Here is a 19,942-nt window from a genome sequence, read left to right as displayed (position 1 = left end):
GAGACGGAGTGATAGATCAGACCCAGAGGTGGGAGCAGAATTCATAACCGCTTGAAAGAACGAAGTTGATAAATATTTGGAAAAATAAATTTTGAACAAATGGAAAATTAGTGGATAACTCAGACATCTAACAGCAGTGCAATGGGCCAGCAGACCATGACTGTGCTGTTGAAAATAAAAAAATGGAGTCATTTTGATAGCAGAACCAAGCAGGAGGTCAATTAAAATGGAATGAGATGCTTTTACACTGTGTTCTGGCTCCAATCTGGACAAGTGCAATTTTAAATTGCAGGTGGCAAGGACACCTGCCGGAAATCAACAGGACCCTGCCTTAAATATACAGATTGGACTCTGAGGCATTGAAAGGACAGATTGACACTTTATCCTGAGGTTTGAATAGGATAGCAGTGGTAGTTTCCCGTTAGAACAAAGTTTATCGGAGCTGTATTGGAGTCAGAAAATTAGCAGTAATATAGGTATTTAAACCTTATTTGAAGTCCGTGCAGGAGCACTCCTGAGGACCCCACAAGGAAATCTTCCCATGCTCAGTCTACTTCACCTGTTTGATCCATTTATCTTGGCCTATTACCTGTGCCCTCAGGTGGCTGGCAGGGTACTTTAACTTGCCCAATTTTAACAATGGACAACTGCTTCCTACGATTGGTTGGGCCATGCTAATGAGGCTAAATGTTTACAATTGGCCAAATCCCATTGGTGCTGCTTTGGATAGGACAACCACTCTTAGCCAAGTTCTAACCTGAGAGTAAAAATCCGCCTTGGTTCTGTTAAGTTTTGCAGGTACATTATAGTAAACTGCTAACATCTTGGAAATTAGTTCTAAAGTGATAAAAACCAGGTGTAAACATCACTGTAGAATGAAATGTACTATTGTGCACAGATTATTATCCTATCTAACTGTCGCTCCAAGTGCATATTTAATATAAACAGGAAACATTCTAAAGTTTTCGAGAAGATTTGTAGCTCGGGTTGCGGATGAGATTGTCGACATGCTCGCTGAGCCGGTGGGTTTAGTTGCAAACATTTCGTCAGCCTGCTAGGTAACACCGTCAGTGTGCCTCTGGTAAAGTGTCGGTGTTCTGCCCTGCTTGTTATTTATATGCCTCGGTTTGCTGGTGTAGTAGTAGGGTGGTTGTCGGTTTGTGGGCTACTGTGATACCTAGGGGTGTGAGAAGTTTTGTGGTCATCTCTGAAACGTCCCTGATTAGGGTGATTAGTGAGTCTGGTCGTGTTGTGTCTTCCTGTTGTGGTCTGTCTCGGAGGTAACGGCAGATTGTGTTTTTCGGGTATCCATTCCTAGGTATATCCTCCCAGGTATCAGAGTAGCCCACAAACTGACAGTGACCTAACGACAGCTACTGATACTTCTAAAGGATCCCATACCCAAAACCACCAAAACTGGGGTAATTTACAAAAAACCGTGCACAGACTGTGAGAAACTTTACATAGGCCAAACCGGAAGAAAACTGACAATACGGATACATGAACACCAGCTAGCAACCAAGAGACACAACCAATTCTCACTTGTCTCACTACACACAGACAACGAGGGACACAAATTTGACTGGGACAACACATTGATAATCACACAAGCCAAACAGAGACATGCCAGGGAATTCCTGGAGGCCTGGTATTCTATCTGGAACTCCAACAACAAACACATTGAATTAGATCCTGTGTACAAACCACTGAGAAACAGAGCCGGAAGTAATGCCAACCACCCCAGCACACCAAGGCGTATAAATAACAAGCGGGACAGAACACCGACACATCACCGGAGGCGCACTGAAGATGTTACCTAGCAGAGTGACGAAATGTTTGCAACCAAACCCACAGACTCGGTGAGCATGTCTACAAGCTCAGGAAATATTCTATTAATGGGAATGAAAAATTGCAACATAGAGGAAAAGTAAAAGGCTGTGAACAGTGAGAGAAGTATCAAAATTGGAAAACAAAAGTCCTTGCAGCCTCAAGAAGTACTCCGATCATTTTTAGCACACAGTTTGTCAAGATTTAAGGAGGAGTAGGTCATGTACCTGCAGGCAAGAGATCTAGCAGCCAGCTGTCAACTCTAGTTTATGGCTTGCTGAAGTGAAAGGTAGTGTTGAGGTAATGCATTTAAAGGTGGAAGTATATTATAGAAAATGCTGGATCAGTACACACAGTGGATTATGGGCCATGGCTGCATGCCAGAAGTAAGCAACCTCTTGCAGTGCAGCAATGAGACTGGCATCTCCTTGATAATGTGGGGAGTTGATTGATGGCAATCTCCCACCATATAAGACAATGGCTTGTGCCTTAGTGGTCAATTCTGTGCTAAGCACTGTCAATGTGTGTGTTGATTTCAGCATCGATTGAGGATTGCTGGTGATTGCGGTACCTATTTGGAACCTCCAGCACCACATTGTCAATGCTGATTGATGGTGGTATTGTCGCATTGTGGAACAAAACATTTGTCTTTCCGATGCTTATGATAAAACAGGCACTTTTCAAATGTGAGGGTGTCTGTCCATTTGTTGCCAGATGTGTATCTCAGCTTAGAATGTTGGTACAACAGAGGATTGGTGAGGCCTTCCTTATTTACAAAACATAGGGTGAATCCAACAGCATATTCCTGACTCTCTTCAAAATTGTGCTCGGTGAACCCAGCAAGAAATCAAAATTTCTTGGCTTCAGACCATGTCGCATGCTTGATCCAGATCGGGACAAAGATAGTGCCAATATAAAGGTCAGAGTAACTATCTTTGACATCGTAACGTTGTTGAAGCAACTCATTGAGCCTACTTCTATTGCATTTTCATCTTTGCATAAAAACAAAATGTAATAAGATAATGGGCCATCATTAGTTAAAAGTTGCCTTCCAATTTACACACCGTCCTATTTTGTACATATATCACCATTACTTTAGCATTGTTAGTGGGTCCAGTTCTGCAAAGTTTCTCCCTAGCGCTGTCAGTGTAGAGTACAATAGTTCAAGAAGATCCACCTCCATCATCTTAGGGAATCTAGGAATGGGCTACAAATACAAACTTCCCAGATTAACCCATATTCAACTTATAAAAACTGCAAATAGTAATCCATATTTAAATATAAAGAGACATTGAATCAAGTAATGCCATATGAGACATTGGGTTAGAGTATAGTTAGAACTTCAGTCAGTTCTGCACCCCATGTTGTGGCCAAAATATGCTGAAGATTCACAAAAATCATTACCAGAATGCAAAATTACAGTTATAAAGTAAGTCTGAAAATTGAGCTGATTTCACTGAAACACAGAAACTTAAATGGAGCTCTAATTAAGATTTCTGAACTCTATAAGTCTGTGAGGGTTGAATTATGAGAAATTGCTTCCAGCAATCCGTAAACAAAAAAGGCACAAATTTTGGATTATAAATGAGAGAACGTAACAAAAATTTAGATGTGGAGAAGGGTTTCTTGGACTCCATTAAACTAATTCTTAATATTAGATGTCCAATTATCAGTGATAATGCAGAGAAACTTTACTGGGCCCAGTTTCAACACGTTTAAGTGGATTTCTCTTGAATTGGTTAGAATCAAGCCCAGTGTTTGAAACTAATGAGGTTGTTGACTTGCTCGCTGAGCTGGCTTGTTTTCTTTCAGATGTTTTGTCACCATGCTAGGTAACATCATCAGTGAGGCCTCCGATGAAGTGATGTTGTTCTACTCTGCTTGGAATTTATTCTGTCTGGCCCGTTATGGTGAGTAGTGTCATTTCCGGTTTTGATCTGTACGGGCTTGTATATGGGGTCCAATACTATATGTTTGTTAACTGCATTATGGGTTGAGAACCATGCTTCTAGGAATTCCCGTGCGTGTCTATGTTTGGCTTGGGCTACTATAGTTACATTGTCCCAGTTAATTTGATGGCCTTCATTGTCCGAGTGCACTGATATTAAGGAAAGTTCATTGTGTAGCCCAAGCCAAACATTGACACGCACAAGAATTCCTAGCGGCATAGTTCTCAACCCGTAATGCAATCAACAAACATATAGAATTGGACCCCATATACAAACCCATACAGATCAAAACGGGAAATGACACTACTCACCGTAACGGACTGTACTGTATAAATTCCAAGCAGAGTAGAAGAATATCGCTTCATCGGAGGCCTCACTGATGATGTTACCTAGCATGGTGACGAAACACCTGAACGAAAACAAGCCAGCTTGGCAAGCAAGTCAACAACCTCACCCACAACCCGAGCTACAAATCTTTGCTGAAACTTTAGTCTGAAACTAATTCCATGAAATCAACGTGTTCATTCACTGTTGCTTTCTCTCACAGCACTATGCAAATACACCCTCCTTCCAGCCAACCCAGTCACATGTGACAAAAAGGCAGGGATAGGCAGTAATTGAGCAATATGAGACAAAGCAGCAATTCTGTACGTTGGCTGATACAAAGTCTTAAGAAGCTAATCAGGATTCAGAGGAGCCAACCTCTTGTTGTAGAACCAAGGAAGCTAGATATGCTTTAAAAAATCACATTTATTGGCACAAGTAGAAATGGTGATATGAAGCTGGGAAAACTGACACACCATATAGGTAACAGAAGTTTCATAGCATGGATAACTGTGTATTGTCCTCAGCAAGTATGGGAAGCAGATTTTTGTAAGTTTGACTGGAATTTGTAAGCGTTGAAGTACATACAGCAAAGTGAGATGATTTTTATTTGTGTTGGGGAGATGTTTACAGATCTGTTCTGTAATGACCATGCCAAGATCAAGAAAGAGCCTTCAATACAATTACTCTAAATGTAACTCACAATAGATTTCCCTGCATACCTGCTGCAATGCAATGAGTGGCTCAAATCCTGATCCCTTATTACATCTCCTCCATCTACAAGCTTTAAGTCAACAAGTATAATTGAATTTATCAACTTGCTTGAATACCAGCACACTTAAGAATTCAACATCATCCAGGACTGAACTGCTGTTTTGATTGGTGTGCCTACTTTCAACTTGATAGCCTTTTTTTTAAACTACGATTTTTACATTAAGGTTGAAACATGTACTTTCTATGTGCAGATAGAAATAACATGTCTGTGTGTTAGAGAGATAGGAGGAACTGCAGATGCTGGAGAATCTGAGATAACAAGGTGTAGAGCTGGATGAACACAGCAGGCCAAGCAGCATCAGAGGAGCAGGAAAGCTGACATTTCGGGTCTAGACCCTTCTTCAGAAAATGTTTGTGTGTTATGCTTTTTCAACTTAACAAAAGTTTAGAGGAGCATCCAATCCCTGCAGCATTCCCCATAACAATGCCTTGTTTGCTCAGGGTCAACTTGCCAGGTTTAAAGTGAGACGAACATTTAGAAGTAAACTTTCTCATAGTGCATTTTCCATAGCAATGCCTGTCCCAATCAGCATCCACTTGTCAACTAATCAGCACCTACTTCCCATACAACATAGATTATTGTTCCCTTTGTGGTTTGGTGTTCTTGTGATTATGCCCTGATGAGTGCGAGATGAAAAGCTTTGACAACAACTCTGTTTATTCAGCCTTACTCAAGTACTACTAAATGACCATTCCTGTAGACCCTCTGGCAGTCCAATCCATTCAGTTGAATACTGAAATTCAGTTCTTGCCAGCCTAGTTAGGGCAGGAGAAGTATGTCTATATTAGCAGGTGACCACATCTTGGACCTGTGCCTTGTTAATCCTATTCAAGCTTCTAAGAGATGAAAGAAACGGCTGTTTGCCTCAATTTAGATGATACTCCCCTCGTCTGAGTTTCCAGGTGGAAACACAGTTCTATTGGACCCCAACTCATCTCTTTGAATCTCACAATTATTGTAGGTTTGCCTCAAGTCCTAAGGAAATTCTTGCCGTGTTGGATGGCACTCATGCAAGCTTATATTCTTATGTGGTAGTGTTCAGATTTTGGTGCATTCTGAGCTATGTTTAGAACGGTACACTCTGATTAATTGGCTTATTACCCTGGAATGTGAGATTTCTGGTCTGGTATCAAGTGTTACAGAGCACTTAGGATTTATTCCATTCTTACTACTGGGAAAGGAATAGATGTATGAAAAAGTGTATGCTATTTACCTTATTGTCTTGTACTGTAATGTTTGGAGAGATTTTTATGCATTATAATTTCTTCCTTTTAAGAAAAACATTTTAGTCAATGAAAGCTCTCAGTTATAACAGTTGAAATTTGGTGGTCAATATTTACCACTATTGTAACAAATTAATGCTTGTAAATAAAGCTAGTTATGCCAGACAGCACAGTGACTCAGTGGTAAGCACTGCTGCCTGGGTTCAATTCCGCTCTTGGGCAACTGTCTGTGTGGAGTTTTCATATTCTCCCATCTATCTGCATGGGTTTCCGCCAGGTGCTCTGGTTTCCTCCCACAGACTAAAGATGTGTGGGTAAGGTGGATTGGCCATGCTAAATTGCTTATAGTGTCCAGGGATGTGCCAGCTAGGTGGATTAGCCATGGGAAATGCACAGTTACAGGGATAGAGTAGGGGAATGGGTCTAGATGGGCTGCCCTTTGGAGGGTCGGTGTGAACTCAATGGGTCGAATATAGGGATTCAATGATTCTAAATAAACTTGAATAGTGTTCTTAGACATTACGGCCAGGTGAGGTGAGCAATTTTTCTGCCGTCTTTTAAAAGTGTTGTGGTTGGTTGGAACAAACATTTTTATTTCTTTCCAGCACACAGCTGGAATAGACAAGTAGTTACTAGATCGAAACGAAAGACCCAATGATAAGATTTTCTTGAGTGAAAGAGAAAGGAATTTTACTACCTGCTCAATCTGAGAGAAAAAAAACACTAAAAATACAACATCGTACACTTACATGAGCACAGGTAATAAGTTTAAGAGGGATAGTGTCAGGTACTGAAAGCAAAAATAAAGGTCTTACAGTTTAAAAATCCTTTAGAGTCCTTGGTGTCTTGGATTATTTAAAGCTAGGACCACAGTTGTTTAATTGTTGACTTGAATCCTCAGTAGAATCGAATTTTCTAAATATCAGTTGTTCTCAGTTGTTTCCTCAATTTGGTTTCTCACCAGATGCTGTTTCTGAGAAAAGCAGGCAGGGAAGGGGAAGAGAGAGAGAAAATCTTTTTGATTCTTACTTAAAAATCCATTTTGCTTTGCTCAGCTTTGCTGTTGAAGCAACTATTGAAATATGGCATAATCTTGATTCTGCCTCCATTGTCTTTCCAAGCTGTGATGTGGAGGTGCCGGTTTTGGCCGGGAGTGGACAATGTCAGAAATCACACTATACCAGGTTATAGTCCAACAGGTTTATTTGAAAACACAAGTTTTCAGAGCTTTGTTCCTTCTTCAGGTGTTCGTGAGAGAGGTAACACACAATTTATAGACAGTCAGTCAATGTGGCATTTTATAAATTCCTACTTTAGAAATAAAACCAGTCTGATTCCAAATCAAAACACAAACAGATTCTAAACAAGGCCTCACATTTAACATACATTATCTGACCTAAAATGCCACCTTTTCTTTACATTGATAAAACCTTTAGTTCTCTCAGGACAGTAACTTGAAAGGAATTCGGGGATTTACCTATACATATTAATCAATTAAAACTTTCTAACTGATTAAAGATTTAACAGCATCTTAGGTTTATTTAATACATCCTCATTAGTGGTGTGACCCTTTGATATTTTACTTTAAATTCTGTGTTGGATACAACCTCTCTCACTAACATCTGAAGGAGGAGTGAAGCTCCGAAAACTTGTGTTTTCAAATAAACCTGTTGGACTATAACCTGGTGTCGTGTGACTTCTGACCTTGTCGCCCCCAGTCCAAGCTGTCCAACTGGCAGATGATTGAATGATCTTCCTTTGTGTGAAACTACCATGCAAGTGTGAACTTATAAAGGAAAATAAATTTCTTGTTGCTGACACATTTGCTTGGTTTCAATGACTTTATATAAAATGCTAATTTCAATGCTGACAGCTTATTCGGTGATCAGGTGATCACTGCAGACGTTTTAGATCCATGTTTCTATCTTGTTAAAAAACAATTTAGACAATGAAACATCTCAGTTATAACAGTTAAAATTTGGTGATCCATATTTACCACTATTGTAACATAATCCACTGAATTTCTGACCTGTAGTAACAGTTTCCCACTATTCAACGTGATTATAGGATCACAACACAAGACAATTCAATTGAAATTATTATTAATCTGCAGGTCTGTAGAGACAGAAAGCAAATAGTTCAAGATCAGAAGCAAAGAACTTGAACTGAATCTAAAACTAATTTATGCTGTTCAACACGTATGTAGTTAATCAGTTGAACTGTAGATCCTGCTTTTAAAGTAATGTGGTTCTTGCATTCCATTGTCATCCTGGTTTGAGGCTGCTAACATAAAATTGTAATTAAGAAGATGATGTTACAACGGCAGTCCAAATTTTGGCATATAGTGATAGGAACATTTCCCATTGCAATTTGAAAAGCTTCAGCAAATCTCCGACCAATGCAAAGTTGTCTTAATCAGCTGGGCCATATTTCTGTTTTAATGTGATAAAGAGATGGTAGGGCAATCAGCTGTTTACTATTACACAACTGGCACTTCGGTTCATTGTAGTGGGATATATTTTGCCTACATACACATGGAATGTGATGGCAGGCTAACTCTATTTCTAGTTTATTGTGTTGAATGTAGAGTGTCGACATAGCAGTTCATGTATGACATGGAAACCATCTACAGTCTACTGACGACTGTTAGCCAAATAAATAAGGTTACATTGGGAGCTTATTATTCTCATTATCCTATGCTCCTAGTCTGCTATCAAAATATTGGACATTTCTATTCTGGGATGTTTTCTTATAAGCAGATTATATGAAGTACCATTATAGTATGTCGAAACTATTCCAAGATGATTCAACCACAGTGCCACATACTTAGTGTAATCTTCAATAAATGAAACATTATCAGTTTATTATGGAAAGTCTTTTCTATATCTATTTACCATTGATGGTGTATGTATCAATCATTTCCTGTGCATTATAAATATTTGCATATGTGGTCTTTTTAAAAGGCTTTCTAATTGTTCCTCAAAATAGGGATTCATTATAATATTCCTGCTTGAGAAGCATCCTCCTCTTTTCTATTTATACAAGCTTTTTGGAGATTTCCCAAAGGAAGTGCCATGGCGAAAGGAGAATTCTACTTCATATACATGTACATGGTCTTTTTCAGAATGTGTAATTTATAACCACAATAGACAAGCAGTATTCATCCTGATCACTACAATAGACATGTTACTGGTTGTAAATGATTATGGAACACTTGTAGTTACTGTAAGAAGACTGTCATATAAAATGCACATCCTGTGGTTAAAATTAAAAACTACATAGTAATTAAACATTTGTAATCTTACTGGCAAATGTAAATTCAGGTCTTTCATTTGTCAGACGTTGTCTGAAGTGGAGTATTTTACACTTCCCTGACTGTACAGGAACTATAAAACCTTCACAAGGGTGACTATATGATGAATATTGTATTTGACTGAAAATATTAAAGAAATTAATTTGTTTTGTTCATTTAGTATGCTAGTTCTGCTAGGTTTTTTTTTCCTAGAGCAAAAGTATATGTTTGTATTGAGTTGTCTTGTTACAATTTGTTTACTACATGCTTAGCTGAAAGTTTTCCTGTCATAGTGACTTAAGGCATGAGGACAGAAATGAATGATTCCTGCCAGTCAGTGAACTTTAACTGGAACTGCACTTGAATGGTAATAATCTGCTCCTGTAATTGCTGTGGAAAAGAAAAATCCTCCAGAGATTTTACATCTAATCATTTATTTATAAATCTGTAGATAGCAGGCTGCAGAATGCGCAACAGGGGTCAACTTTCTGCTTAAAACCATTGTCTGGTGTTTACATTTCACAGCAGTTTTTACAGTAGTTGCAACCTACATGATCAGCTGAACACTTTAATTCACTGGGTTCTGTTCTGCACGTCATTGCTTTAGACAGACTACTTCATTAAGGATGCTTCAACAGAGGCCATTCCCCTCAGCATTAGCTGAAATATGCATGTTTTTCCATCTCATTAATTCAGTCTACATTCAATTAATTTCTGCCTATTAATAAACCCCTAGGTGTTAGTGACAGCTATCTAACCTAACCATACCAAGTGAGGCCTGAGGTACAAATGCTTAAATTTCAAGTTTCAAGTGGGTGCTGAATTAAAAAAAAACTGTCCACATTGGATTCCAAAGCCTTCATGATATCATAATTAAAGGACAGAAAGACTTACACTGATCATTTCCAATATTTAGCAAATAAAAGCTTATTTATAAATGTAAACAGATGTTAGTAAATCATTACCAGCTTTTGTTTTCATTGATATGGGTAAATGTGCTTTTGATAGAGGATACATGTTAAAACATTTCAAAAAGAAAGCATGAACTCAACTATATTTTGTATTACTTATTTTTAAGATATATTTGTGTATTAGTTCTTCAATTAAGTATTATTCACTGGCATTTGTTCAGTATGCTTATGTCAATTTACTCACCCCAAAATACTTTTTATCATGTTAAGTGAACCTTTTAATAGAGTCCTGCTGTGTTACCAAGTGATGGCAATAACAAGACACAAGTAGGAAGTGGTACATTTTTAACTGCTGCATAATCATAAATGATTGATGTTCTATGCAGATATCATGGAATATCGGTCGTAGTTAGTAACAGATAAATTTGTATTATTTATAGAACTGTATAAACCAATTTACAGTAAATAAGGGGGCACTTCAACTGTTGAGTTTATTTAATATAATTCACAAGTTAATGGATTTGTAACAGAATCAGCCTATGCCTAATGCACAGTTAATATACTAATAATACATTAACTTAGATGAAAGTTACTTGAGGAAAACATATTCTCATGCAATCACGTACATTTCTGAAAGAAGTGAAACTCATGATCAAGACACAGACTATTGTACTGGGTAAGAGCAGAACAGATGGAATTAATGTGGAAAAATATGAGGTTATCCACTTTGGTAGGAGAAACAGATCAGGAGAGTATTTCATGGAATCATAGAATCCTTACAGCATGGAAGCAGGCCATTCGGCCCATCGAGTCCACATCGACCCTCCGAAGAGCATCCCACCCAAACCTGACACCCCCTCTCTGTAACCCTGCATTTCCCATGGCTAATCCACCTGGCCTGCACATCCCTAGATGCTATCGACAATTTAGCACGACGAATCCACCAAACCTGCACGTCTTTGGACTGTGGGAGGAAACTGGAGCACCCGGAGAAAACCCATGCAGACACAAGGAAAATGTGCAAACTCCACACAGACAGTTGCCTGAGGCTGAGATCGAACTCGGTTCCCTGGTGCTGTGAGGCTGTGCTAACCACTGAGCTACTGTGCTGCCTCAATTTCTGAAATGGTAAGAAGTTGGAAAGTGTAGATGTACAAAGGGACCTAGGTGTCCTTGTCAGTAAGTCACTGAAGACTAATATGCAGGTGTAGTAAGCCCTTCATAAGGCTAATAGAATGTTAGCCTTTATTGCAAAATGATTTCAATATGGGAGTAGTGAAGTCTTGCTTCAACTGTTCAGGAGATTGGTTAGAACCCACCTTCAGTACAGTGTGCAGTTTTGATCTCCCTATCTCAGGAAAGGTATTATTGTCATATCAGGAGTGCAATGAAGTTTTACCAGACTTGTTCTGGCATGCTTGGAATGCCCTATCAAGAGAGATTTATCAAACTAGTCCTGTATTCTCTCAGGTTTAGAAGAATGAGAGGTAATCTCATTGAAACCTACAAAATACATAAAGGAATAGATAGGATAAATGCAAGTAAAATGTCTCCCCTAGCTGGGGAGTCTAAAACCAGAGCTACAATTAAAAATAAGGAGGATGCCACTTAGGTCCAAAATGAAGATAAATTAATTTACTCAAAGAGTTGTGAAACTTCGGAATTCTGTGCCGAGAGGGTTGTGGAGGCTCAGTCTTTGAGTATGTTTGAAGTAGAGATTGATAGATTTCTGATTACCAGAGGTGTACAGGGTTAGGGGATGGGGTGAGAGAAAGGCATTGAACCGTTTGATAAGCCAAGACTGTTTTAAATGGCAAGGTAAGTTTGACGGGCTGAATAGCCTACTCCTGTTCCATGTAATAATTATTGGCTGCAGGTAGGAAAGAAACTGAGTGGCATAGGCAGTAGATTAATTGACTGCCCTATAAATTACTGCAAAGATGGTTAAAGGTTTGTTCATTTCAATTCCTTTTATCTCTGATAATAAATGTTGATTTAGAACAAGTCTAAATAAATATAACCAAAAGTTCATGTATTTTTCTTAACTGAATTTGTTTTAGCTGTTTGTCGCTGGCATAATTCAGATGACACAATAACGAACACAGCAGATGCACATTAGCATGATTCACAGTTCTAAAGCTTCAGTATGATTTGTTGGATGGAAGTGTTTATGTTCATATTTGAAATAGTTTGCAGAGAATTAAGAGTTTGAATAAACAGTATTGATTTATGACCAACTCACGGTTCTGATTCACTAATGTAACAGTGCGGACAAAGTTATTTTAATTAACCTGAGGAACCATGATGGGGTAAGTAAGCAGGTAACATTCCAACAATAGGCTTTTTTATTGCCTTGCACTGCCTGAGATATATTAAGTTAATCAATGACATGACACAGCTTGATACAAAGCCCTGTTTACATAGTGCTTTTTAATTCTAATTTGATCTAAATCAGCCCTTAATTCTAATTTAAATGTACTATGTAAATGGTGCTTAATTCTGATTAAATCCGAGTTAAAAACATACAATTTCCTGAGGTGGGTTTAATGTAATTCTAGCTAAATTCATTTTGTTATTCATCCATGCAGATGGATGTAAGTGAACTCAGAGTCTCAATGGTGTCCCACAGTGTTTTGTGATGTGACATAAAGACCAAGTACTGCGCTGTGTTTAACTTCATGTAATGTGTCCATTTGAAAACTTCTTTGTGCAAGTCATAGTTAAGCTGCCATGTAAATCAAGCAAATAAAAAAGTGGTTCACATTTATTCCAAGCACACTGATACAAATTAGTTTGACCTCTCCTTTTAAGGAGGGCTCATCATAAGCACTTAGGGGGTTATATCAACTTAAACATTCCACAGATTGTAAGCAATGATTACTTTCTATCTTAGTATTTCTATCCTCATTTCAGAAGGAATTAGTTATCACCATCAGTAGGAAGTCACTTTTTTTTTTCTTGATTAAACACCAGTTTTGGTGTCAGTTAATCACAGGAAACCCGTTTTCTATGATTTGATTATTAGGAATATTTACAAAAGTTTTTTTAAATTATCAACATATTGTAAACTTCTTAAATTACACATCTAATTGGGAAGTAGAATTAGACAGAAGAAACCCACAATTTTCTGGTATTCTAGTTGTGAACTTCTTCGTTGAAGTGGGATGTTAGAGCAGAATTGTGAAGTTGAGAGGAGTGGAAGAAAATCACAAGCAGATTTACAACATTTAAGAATTGCTTTCAGAAGTGTTCACAACATGTTAAAAATTATTCATTCTGACTTCATTTTGAGGCCAGGCCTGGAAGTAGATGTACTTGGATGATTTATTATAGTTCCAAGGAGCTATGTCTATAAATAATTATCTTTCACTGAACAAGTAACTTGACATGTTGAATGCAACCAGTGTTGCTGCAGTATAGAAAATAAACTTTCATATTAATCAACAGTCAAGTATTGTAAGTTGGTCTTCATAAATTATGAATTGTGATCAAATCTCTCAGGGTTCATTGATAGAAAAAAAATTAAGAGAACGTATAAGGCAGCAAGCATTTGAATCAATTGTCACTAGAATGCTCAGTATGTTGTAATTGTTTTTTTAATCATTAGGGAACTATTATTCATGTGCAATTTTGAAGACTGCTCTTCAGATGTGGTTGTCAAATTGAAAAGTAACAAAAGATTGTTTCCATGCAGTTGAAGCCATTTTAAAGTTCACAAATGCCAAACTTACTGAAGAAATGTTATTGCTTGATTCTGCAGGACAAGAGTGGCCTCATTTACTTGTGAGATATGTGAAAGCCAAGAGGAAATGACAGAACCAGTGAAATACTGTATGACCTGGCTTCAGGCCTATTTCTCTGAATCTTGGACAACAGAAAAACTTCCTCTCCCTGCCTTTCACCATCCCATTTTTCAACAAGGTTTGTTGCAGCCTAGTTATGTTTGTGTAATAATATTTTGACTTTCACAATTTTGACTTGCATTGAATTCCTGTTTTCTTGACAACGCTATAATGGAGTGTTTTATCCTGTGTGAATTTGAGACTCGGCACATAACATCGAGTATTTAGGAACGATAAGGTTCTTTAACTGTTCCAAATGGTTCTGTTGGTTTTGGCACAAAGTTGCGCATATTTTGGCAAGAGAGCTGAAAATGATGCAGTTTCACTCCTGACATATGCAGGCTGAAAGGTCTGAATGTAAGCACATCTGAATAGCTGTAAAGTTTTCAATGAGCTTATTGTTGACCTGTATTGTCCTTTTGCCAATATCTGTGTGCTCCTTGATGAAAAAAATACATTCTACTGGATTGTCACATAATCCCAATGTTGTAAAAGAGATACTTTGTTAGAGTTTCTTAGTCACCCCTTGTTACCCAGTTTTATGTTTCATAATTGTTCATTAGAGACAGTCCAGGAACAGATACTTTTGATCTGTATTCCCTTTTCATATGGTTTCATAAAGCTGTGTGTTATTATCTAGTAGGGTCTGGCAGGGATGCCTGAGGCCAAATGGAATTGGGGAATAGGTGATGGTTTTATGTTAATTGAGGGCTAATTGGGTGAAAACCTGACTGGTTGTATGTATATGGAGAATGAGTAATCAGTGGGGAGTTGGTGGTGGTGTGTGAGTTGGAGTAAAACTCTGATTAGATAAGTGTATGCCTGGACGCTGTTGAACCAGCATTTGATCTCTGGCATTTAACACTGTTTTATTGGCGTTGTTTACGTGTAGGTTGTTCACAATTTACTCATCGCATTCATGCTTTCATATTATGTGACTTCATTATGCATTTAAGAGGATGGATACTACTCAAGGTACAGTATCCATCCGCAATGTTTTAAACATCTCTGCAAGTGTCATCATAATGAGCCCACCATCTGCCTCCAATGCCCTTTGTCCCTCAGTGGGATGGCCATTGATCATTCTCATCAAACTAGTCTTCGTGTTTCCTGGTTGAGTTACTGACCAAGTTTTTACAGGTATTGATGATGGCAGTCCTGAGGGCAGACCAGATGCTGTTGGGATCATGTGACTCAGTGTTGCCCGTGGTTGCTCGGTTTGTGGAGAAGAGTTGGTTGTGTGAGGCTATTTTTTTCCAGGTCCTTGAGTGCCTCAATATTGAACTTCTTACGCCCGCGTGACCGACACAAGACTCTCCAAGCAATTGCTCTACTGCCAGCTCCAAAATGGCAGGCAAGCCCGAGGTGGACAAACTTCAGTGATACACTCAAGGCCTCACTGGCAAAGTGTGACATCCCCACAGACACCTGGGAATCACTGGCCCAAAATCATCCAAAGTGGAGGAGGAGCATTCGGGAAGGCGTCGAGCACCTCGAGATTTGCCATTGTGAAAAAGTGGAAGCCAGGTGAAAACAGCAAAAGGAGCACGCTGCCATACCAACACCCCCACCCAGCCCGTCCCACAACCACCTTCTACCCCAAGTGTAATGAAGCCTGCAGAAGCTGCATCAGTCTGTATAGTAACCTATGGATTCACCAAGTAGAAAAAAGTCATATTTGTCAGTGAAGGACCTCCAATGACAAATGATGGTGATGATGGGATGGCCTTTGCTGGCTTTCACTCACACCTGTCCAATTGTAGACTAAGAAAACCAGCAATGGCTTATTTCCCACACTCTTTCCCCTACTCTGTCATCTCCAGAGCTCCCCAATGATCTGTCATTGCCAACATGGCACAGCTTCCACCAGACATTCAACTCTACCTGGCCACCATCCCTGTTCATCCTTCCATTTTGTCTAGCTTGTTCGATCTGCATCACAGGTAGAGATGGTGTAGAAAGCATTTGGCACACTTGCCTTTATTGGTCAGAGCACTGAGTACAGGAGTTGGGATATCATGTTGCGGCTGTACAGGACATAGGTGAGACAACTTTTGGAATACTGCATTCAGTTCTGCTCACCCTGCTATAGGAAGGATATTATAAAATTGGAAAGCGTGCAGAAAAGATTTACAAGGATGTTACCGGGACTGGACGGTTTGAGTTATATTGACAGGCTGGATAGGTTGGGACATTTTCCACTGGAGTGCAGGAGGTTGAGGAGTGACCTTATCAAGTTTTATGAAATCATGATCGCATTGATAAGGTGAATAGCAAAGGTCTTTTCCCTAGGGTTGGTGAATTCAGAACTCGAGGACATTGTTATAAGGTGAGAGACAAAGATTTATAAGGGGCCTGATGGGCAACGTTTTCACACAGAGGGTGGCGCATATGTGGTAGATAGAGGTACAGTTACAACATTTAAAAGACATTCATGAATAGGAAAGATATGGAAGGAAATGGACCAAACGCAGACAAATGGAACTAGTTTAGTTTGGGAAACTTGACCAGTTTGGAAGAGTCAGACTGAAGGGTCTGTTTATATGCTGTTTGACTCTATGATTCGCTCCTTGATTATTCCAGTCCACAGCCTTTACAAACTCAGAATGAACTTTGACGTTAAGGTGCTAATTTGATAAATGTACGATCAACACTGCAGCCTCTGAATGTCTTCATAAAATCTTAAGAAAAAGCCAAAATTTTGAGTTGCAGATCAACAGAAATTAAACTATAGACCTCACTCAGTATTTACAATTTGCTGCAATCATCCCTTTAAAGGGACATGATTTAACATCACTGCAGAATTATATTTTTTGCTTACAATTAGTTATAATGTGTGCTTTATGAAAATGCATACTGTCCTTAATCTGAGAAATAATGTGACGTATATCATTTATTGTAGCACTGTCAATGGTGAGTTAGACATGGCATTGTTGCAAAGGTACATTTTAGCATGTAAAGTGGGGAAGGAGCATGTAGTTTCACTTCAAATAAGGTTGAAGATAATTTGTAGAAAATCTCCTCATAACCAGCTAATTTTTAAATTATTTTCTGGAAAATAATATCAGTCATCATTCCAGCAGTGAAAACAAGTAGTTCCAACATGTTTAATGGGTTGTTAGCTCTCTATCTTTTCTTACACATCTTATTAACTTATATGTTTTATAATTAACACCAAAACTGAATGCGAACTGAGTATAGTGATTAGGAAACACTGCACAATGAAGAGTACCATTTTGGAGTGACACGTTAAATTGAGCCCCTATCTGTTTTCCTAGGTGAATATAAAGGGGTTCGATGAAGGAAAATAAGAGCATTTGCACGGTTTCAAGGATAGTATTGATCCCTCAACGAACAACATTTAAATGGAGACTAGCTGGTTATTTATTTTATTGCCATTTGTAGGGCCTTGTTGTGCCTTCAAATTGACTGTTGCATTTGCCTACAGTACAGCAGAACTTGGACTGGGAGGGAAGGATCTAATTGTCATGGTACATGTAGGTACCAATGACATCAGTAGGACTAGGAAGACTCAAAAGGCTGGTCATTATTTCAATGGAGGGAGACTCCAAAAAGTGCAGCACAGAGGGATCTGGTGTCCTTGTGCATGAAACACAAGAAGTTAGCAAAAGTTCCTCAGTTCTGAGGAAGGGTGACTCGACCCAAAATGTTAACTGTGATTTCTCTCTAGTGATGCTGCCAGACATGCTGAGCTTTTCCAACAATTTCTGTTTTTGTTACAAAAAGTTAGCAAGCAGTTGTAGCAACTAATGGAATTTTAGACCTCACTGCTAGAGGATTGAAGCGTAAAAAAGGGAAGTCTTGTCACAACTGTACGTGTGGTGGGGTGAAGCCATACCTGCAATGCTGTGTACAGTTTTGGATTCTGTATTTGAAAAAGAATATATTGATATTGGAGGCAGTTCAAAAGAGATTCATTTGGCTGGTTCCTGAGATGAATGGCTGGACTTATCAAGAGCAGCTAAACTGGTTAGGCCTTTGTTCAATAGAATTTAGAACAATGAGGAGTGATCTTATTGAAACATAGAAGATTCTGAGGTGGTTTGACAGGGTAAATGTTGAAAAGGTGCTTTGATTAGTGGGGGATTCTCAAACTAGGGACATAGTTACACAATAATAGTACACTCATTATAGTGCAGCTATTAAGGGATTTGTTATCTCAAAGGTGTAAATGTCTGAAATTCTCCATCCAAATAGTTGTGGAGATTAGACGGCTGAAAGTTTCAAAGAGGACCTTCGATTTTCAAGCAATTGAGGACTTAAGGAATTGGTACAAAAGATGGGATGGAATGATGAGATGAAGTGCAGACTGGGCGACCACTTTGCAGAATACCTACGTTTTGTCTGCGTTGCCTGTTACTTCAACGCACCATCATGTTCTCTGGCCAACATCTTTGACTTGGACTTGCAACAGCGCTGCAGTGAAGCTTAGTGCAAGCTGGAAGAATAAAATCTCATTTTCCACTTGGGAACCTGGACTCGATATTAAGTTCAATAATTTTAGTGCCTGAGTACCACCTTCTATCTCTCTACCCCAACTTGCACACACCAGGCCACATAGCCACTACCACAACCAATCCATTGTCAGCTACTATTGTTCCCTGTTAACAGCTATCATTCTCCCAGGCTGACCTTTACCCATTCCTTTGTCTGCCTTACTGTTTTTCTCTCTCTCTGCACTCCATCTCCACCTATTGTTTACTCCTCTGCCCCACCCCACATCCACCCCATCTTCAGTATATATACCAACCTTTTCCTAGCTACAGTCAGTTCTGATGAAGAGCCACTGGACCTGAAACATTAACTCTGGTTTCTCTCCACAGATGCTGCCAGACCTGCTGAGTTTTTCCAGCAATTTCTGATTTTGTTCCTGCTTTTCAGCATCCACCATTCTTTTTTTTTGCACACACAAGTAATTGTGCGAGAGAGCCTATCCGAGACACTACATACTCGGGTCCCAGTTCCATCTAGTTCTCACATCATCATCACGTAGCCTTAACCACATGCTCACTCTCCACTATTTGAACAAAAGTACAGTCAACTCTTTACTCCTCATCATCTTCAGTCTCTTTACTTGACCATCCTACTTTTGGTGCCTCGATGAACTTGAGTCGCAAACTTCTCAGATGGCCACAGACTTTCATTCCTTTGCTTTTTCCTTTAGCTCCACTGCTTGTTACCTTTTCAATTGTTCTTGCCATGTTAATCTGCATTCCTGTTTTTGGCACCCATTTGCTCTGCTGGCTAGCTTTCCCACTCCTTGTCATTGTCTCTCCTGTTGACATTAATTCTCCTCGCTCTCAGGAAACCGCTCAACTGCCTGGCCCCATGGCCATCATGTCTTTCTCTCTTTCGCACCTGCAATCATCCAAACTCCTACTGGTTAAATTTTGCTGAACGATGCAGAGTTTGCACTCAGAACAGGACTGTGAAACATAAGTCAGAGGCCCCTTACTAAATAATTGGGTTGCTGTCAGCATGCTTCTATGTTACGAAAGCCAGCGTAGTGTCAGGGATCCTTCACACGCTGCTTGGACGTAACATAGCTGCACAGAATTGACACTTATTTCCTCAATTTTGTGCCAAAGAAATGGGCACGATGGGGTCCACTTTTCCCCTCAGAGAGTTGAGATAAACAACTGTTGTCAGTTCACTGAGGAAAAATTGAACCAAGACCTAGGAACCATTGGAGCATAGTAGCCAGAAGTGCCTTAAATAAGAAGATACAGCTTTGTGAGGGTGGGAAAGCTTGGATTAGGCTAGAGGTCTGACTAGGCA

General features: G+C 39.2%; 1 protein-coding gene across 11 annotated transcripts in view; it reads left to right on the top strand.

The window, feature by feature from the left end:
• The window catches only part of mgmt (O-6-methylguanine-DNA methyltransferase), a 356,274-nt gene that overhangs the window by 190,789 nt on the left and 145,543 nt on the right, over positions 1-19,942 (top strand). For all 11 annotated transcript variants that reach the window (XM_048609132.1, XM_048609140.1, XM_048609137.1 and 8 more), the window contains one exon: positions 14,062-14,222. In XM_048609132.1, the coding sequence (XP_048465089.1) occupies positions 14,062-14,222 (161 nt within the window). The remainder of the gene's footprint in view (positions 1-14,061; positions 14,223-19,942) is intronic.

This window comes from Rhincodon typus, chromosome 20, assembly GCF_021869965.1.
Source record: "Rhincodon typus isolate 14 chromosome 20, sRhiTyp1.1, whole genome shotgun sequence".
NCBI lineage: Eukaryota > Metazoa > Chordata > Chondrichthyes > Orectolobiformes > Rhincodontidae > Rhincodon > Rhincodon typus.
Note: the sequence above shows the minus strand (reverse complement) of the source record. Positions and strands in the feature narration are given on the sequence as shown.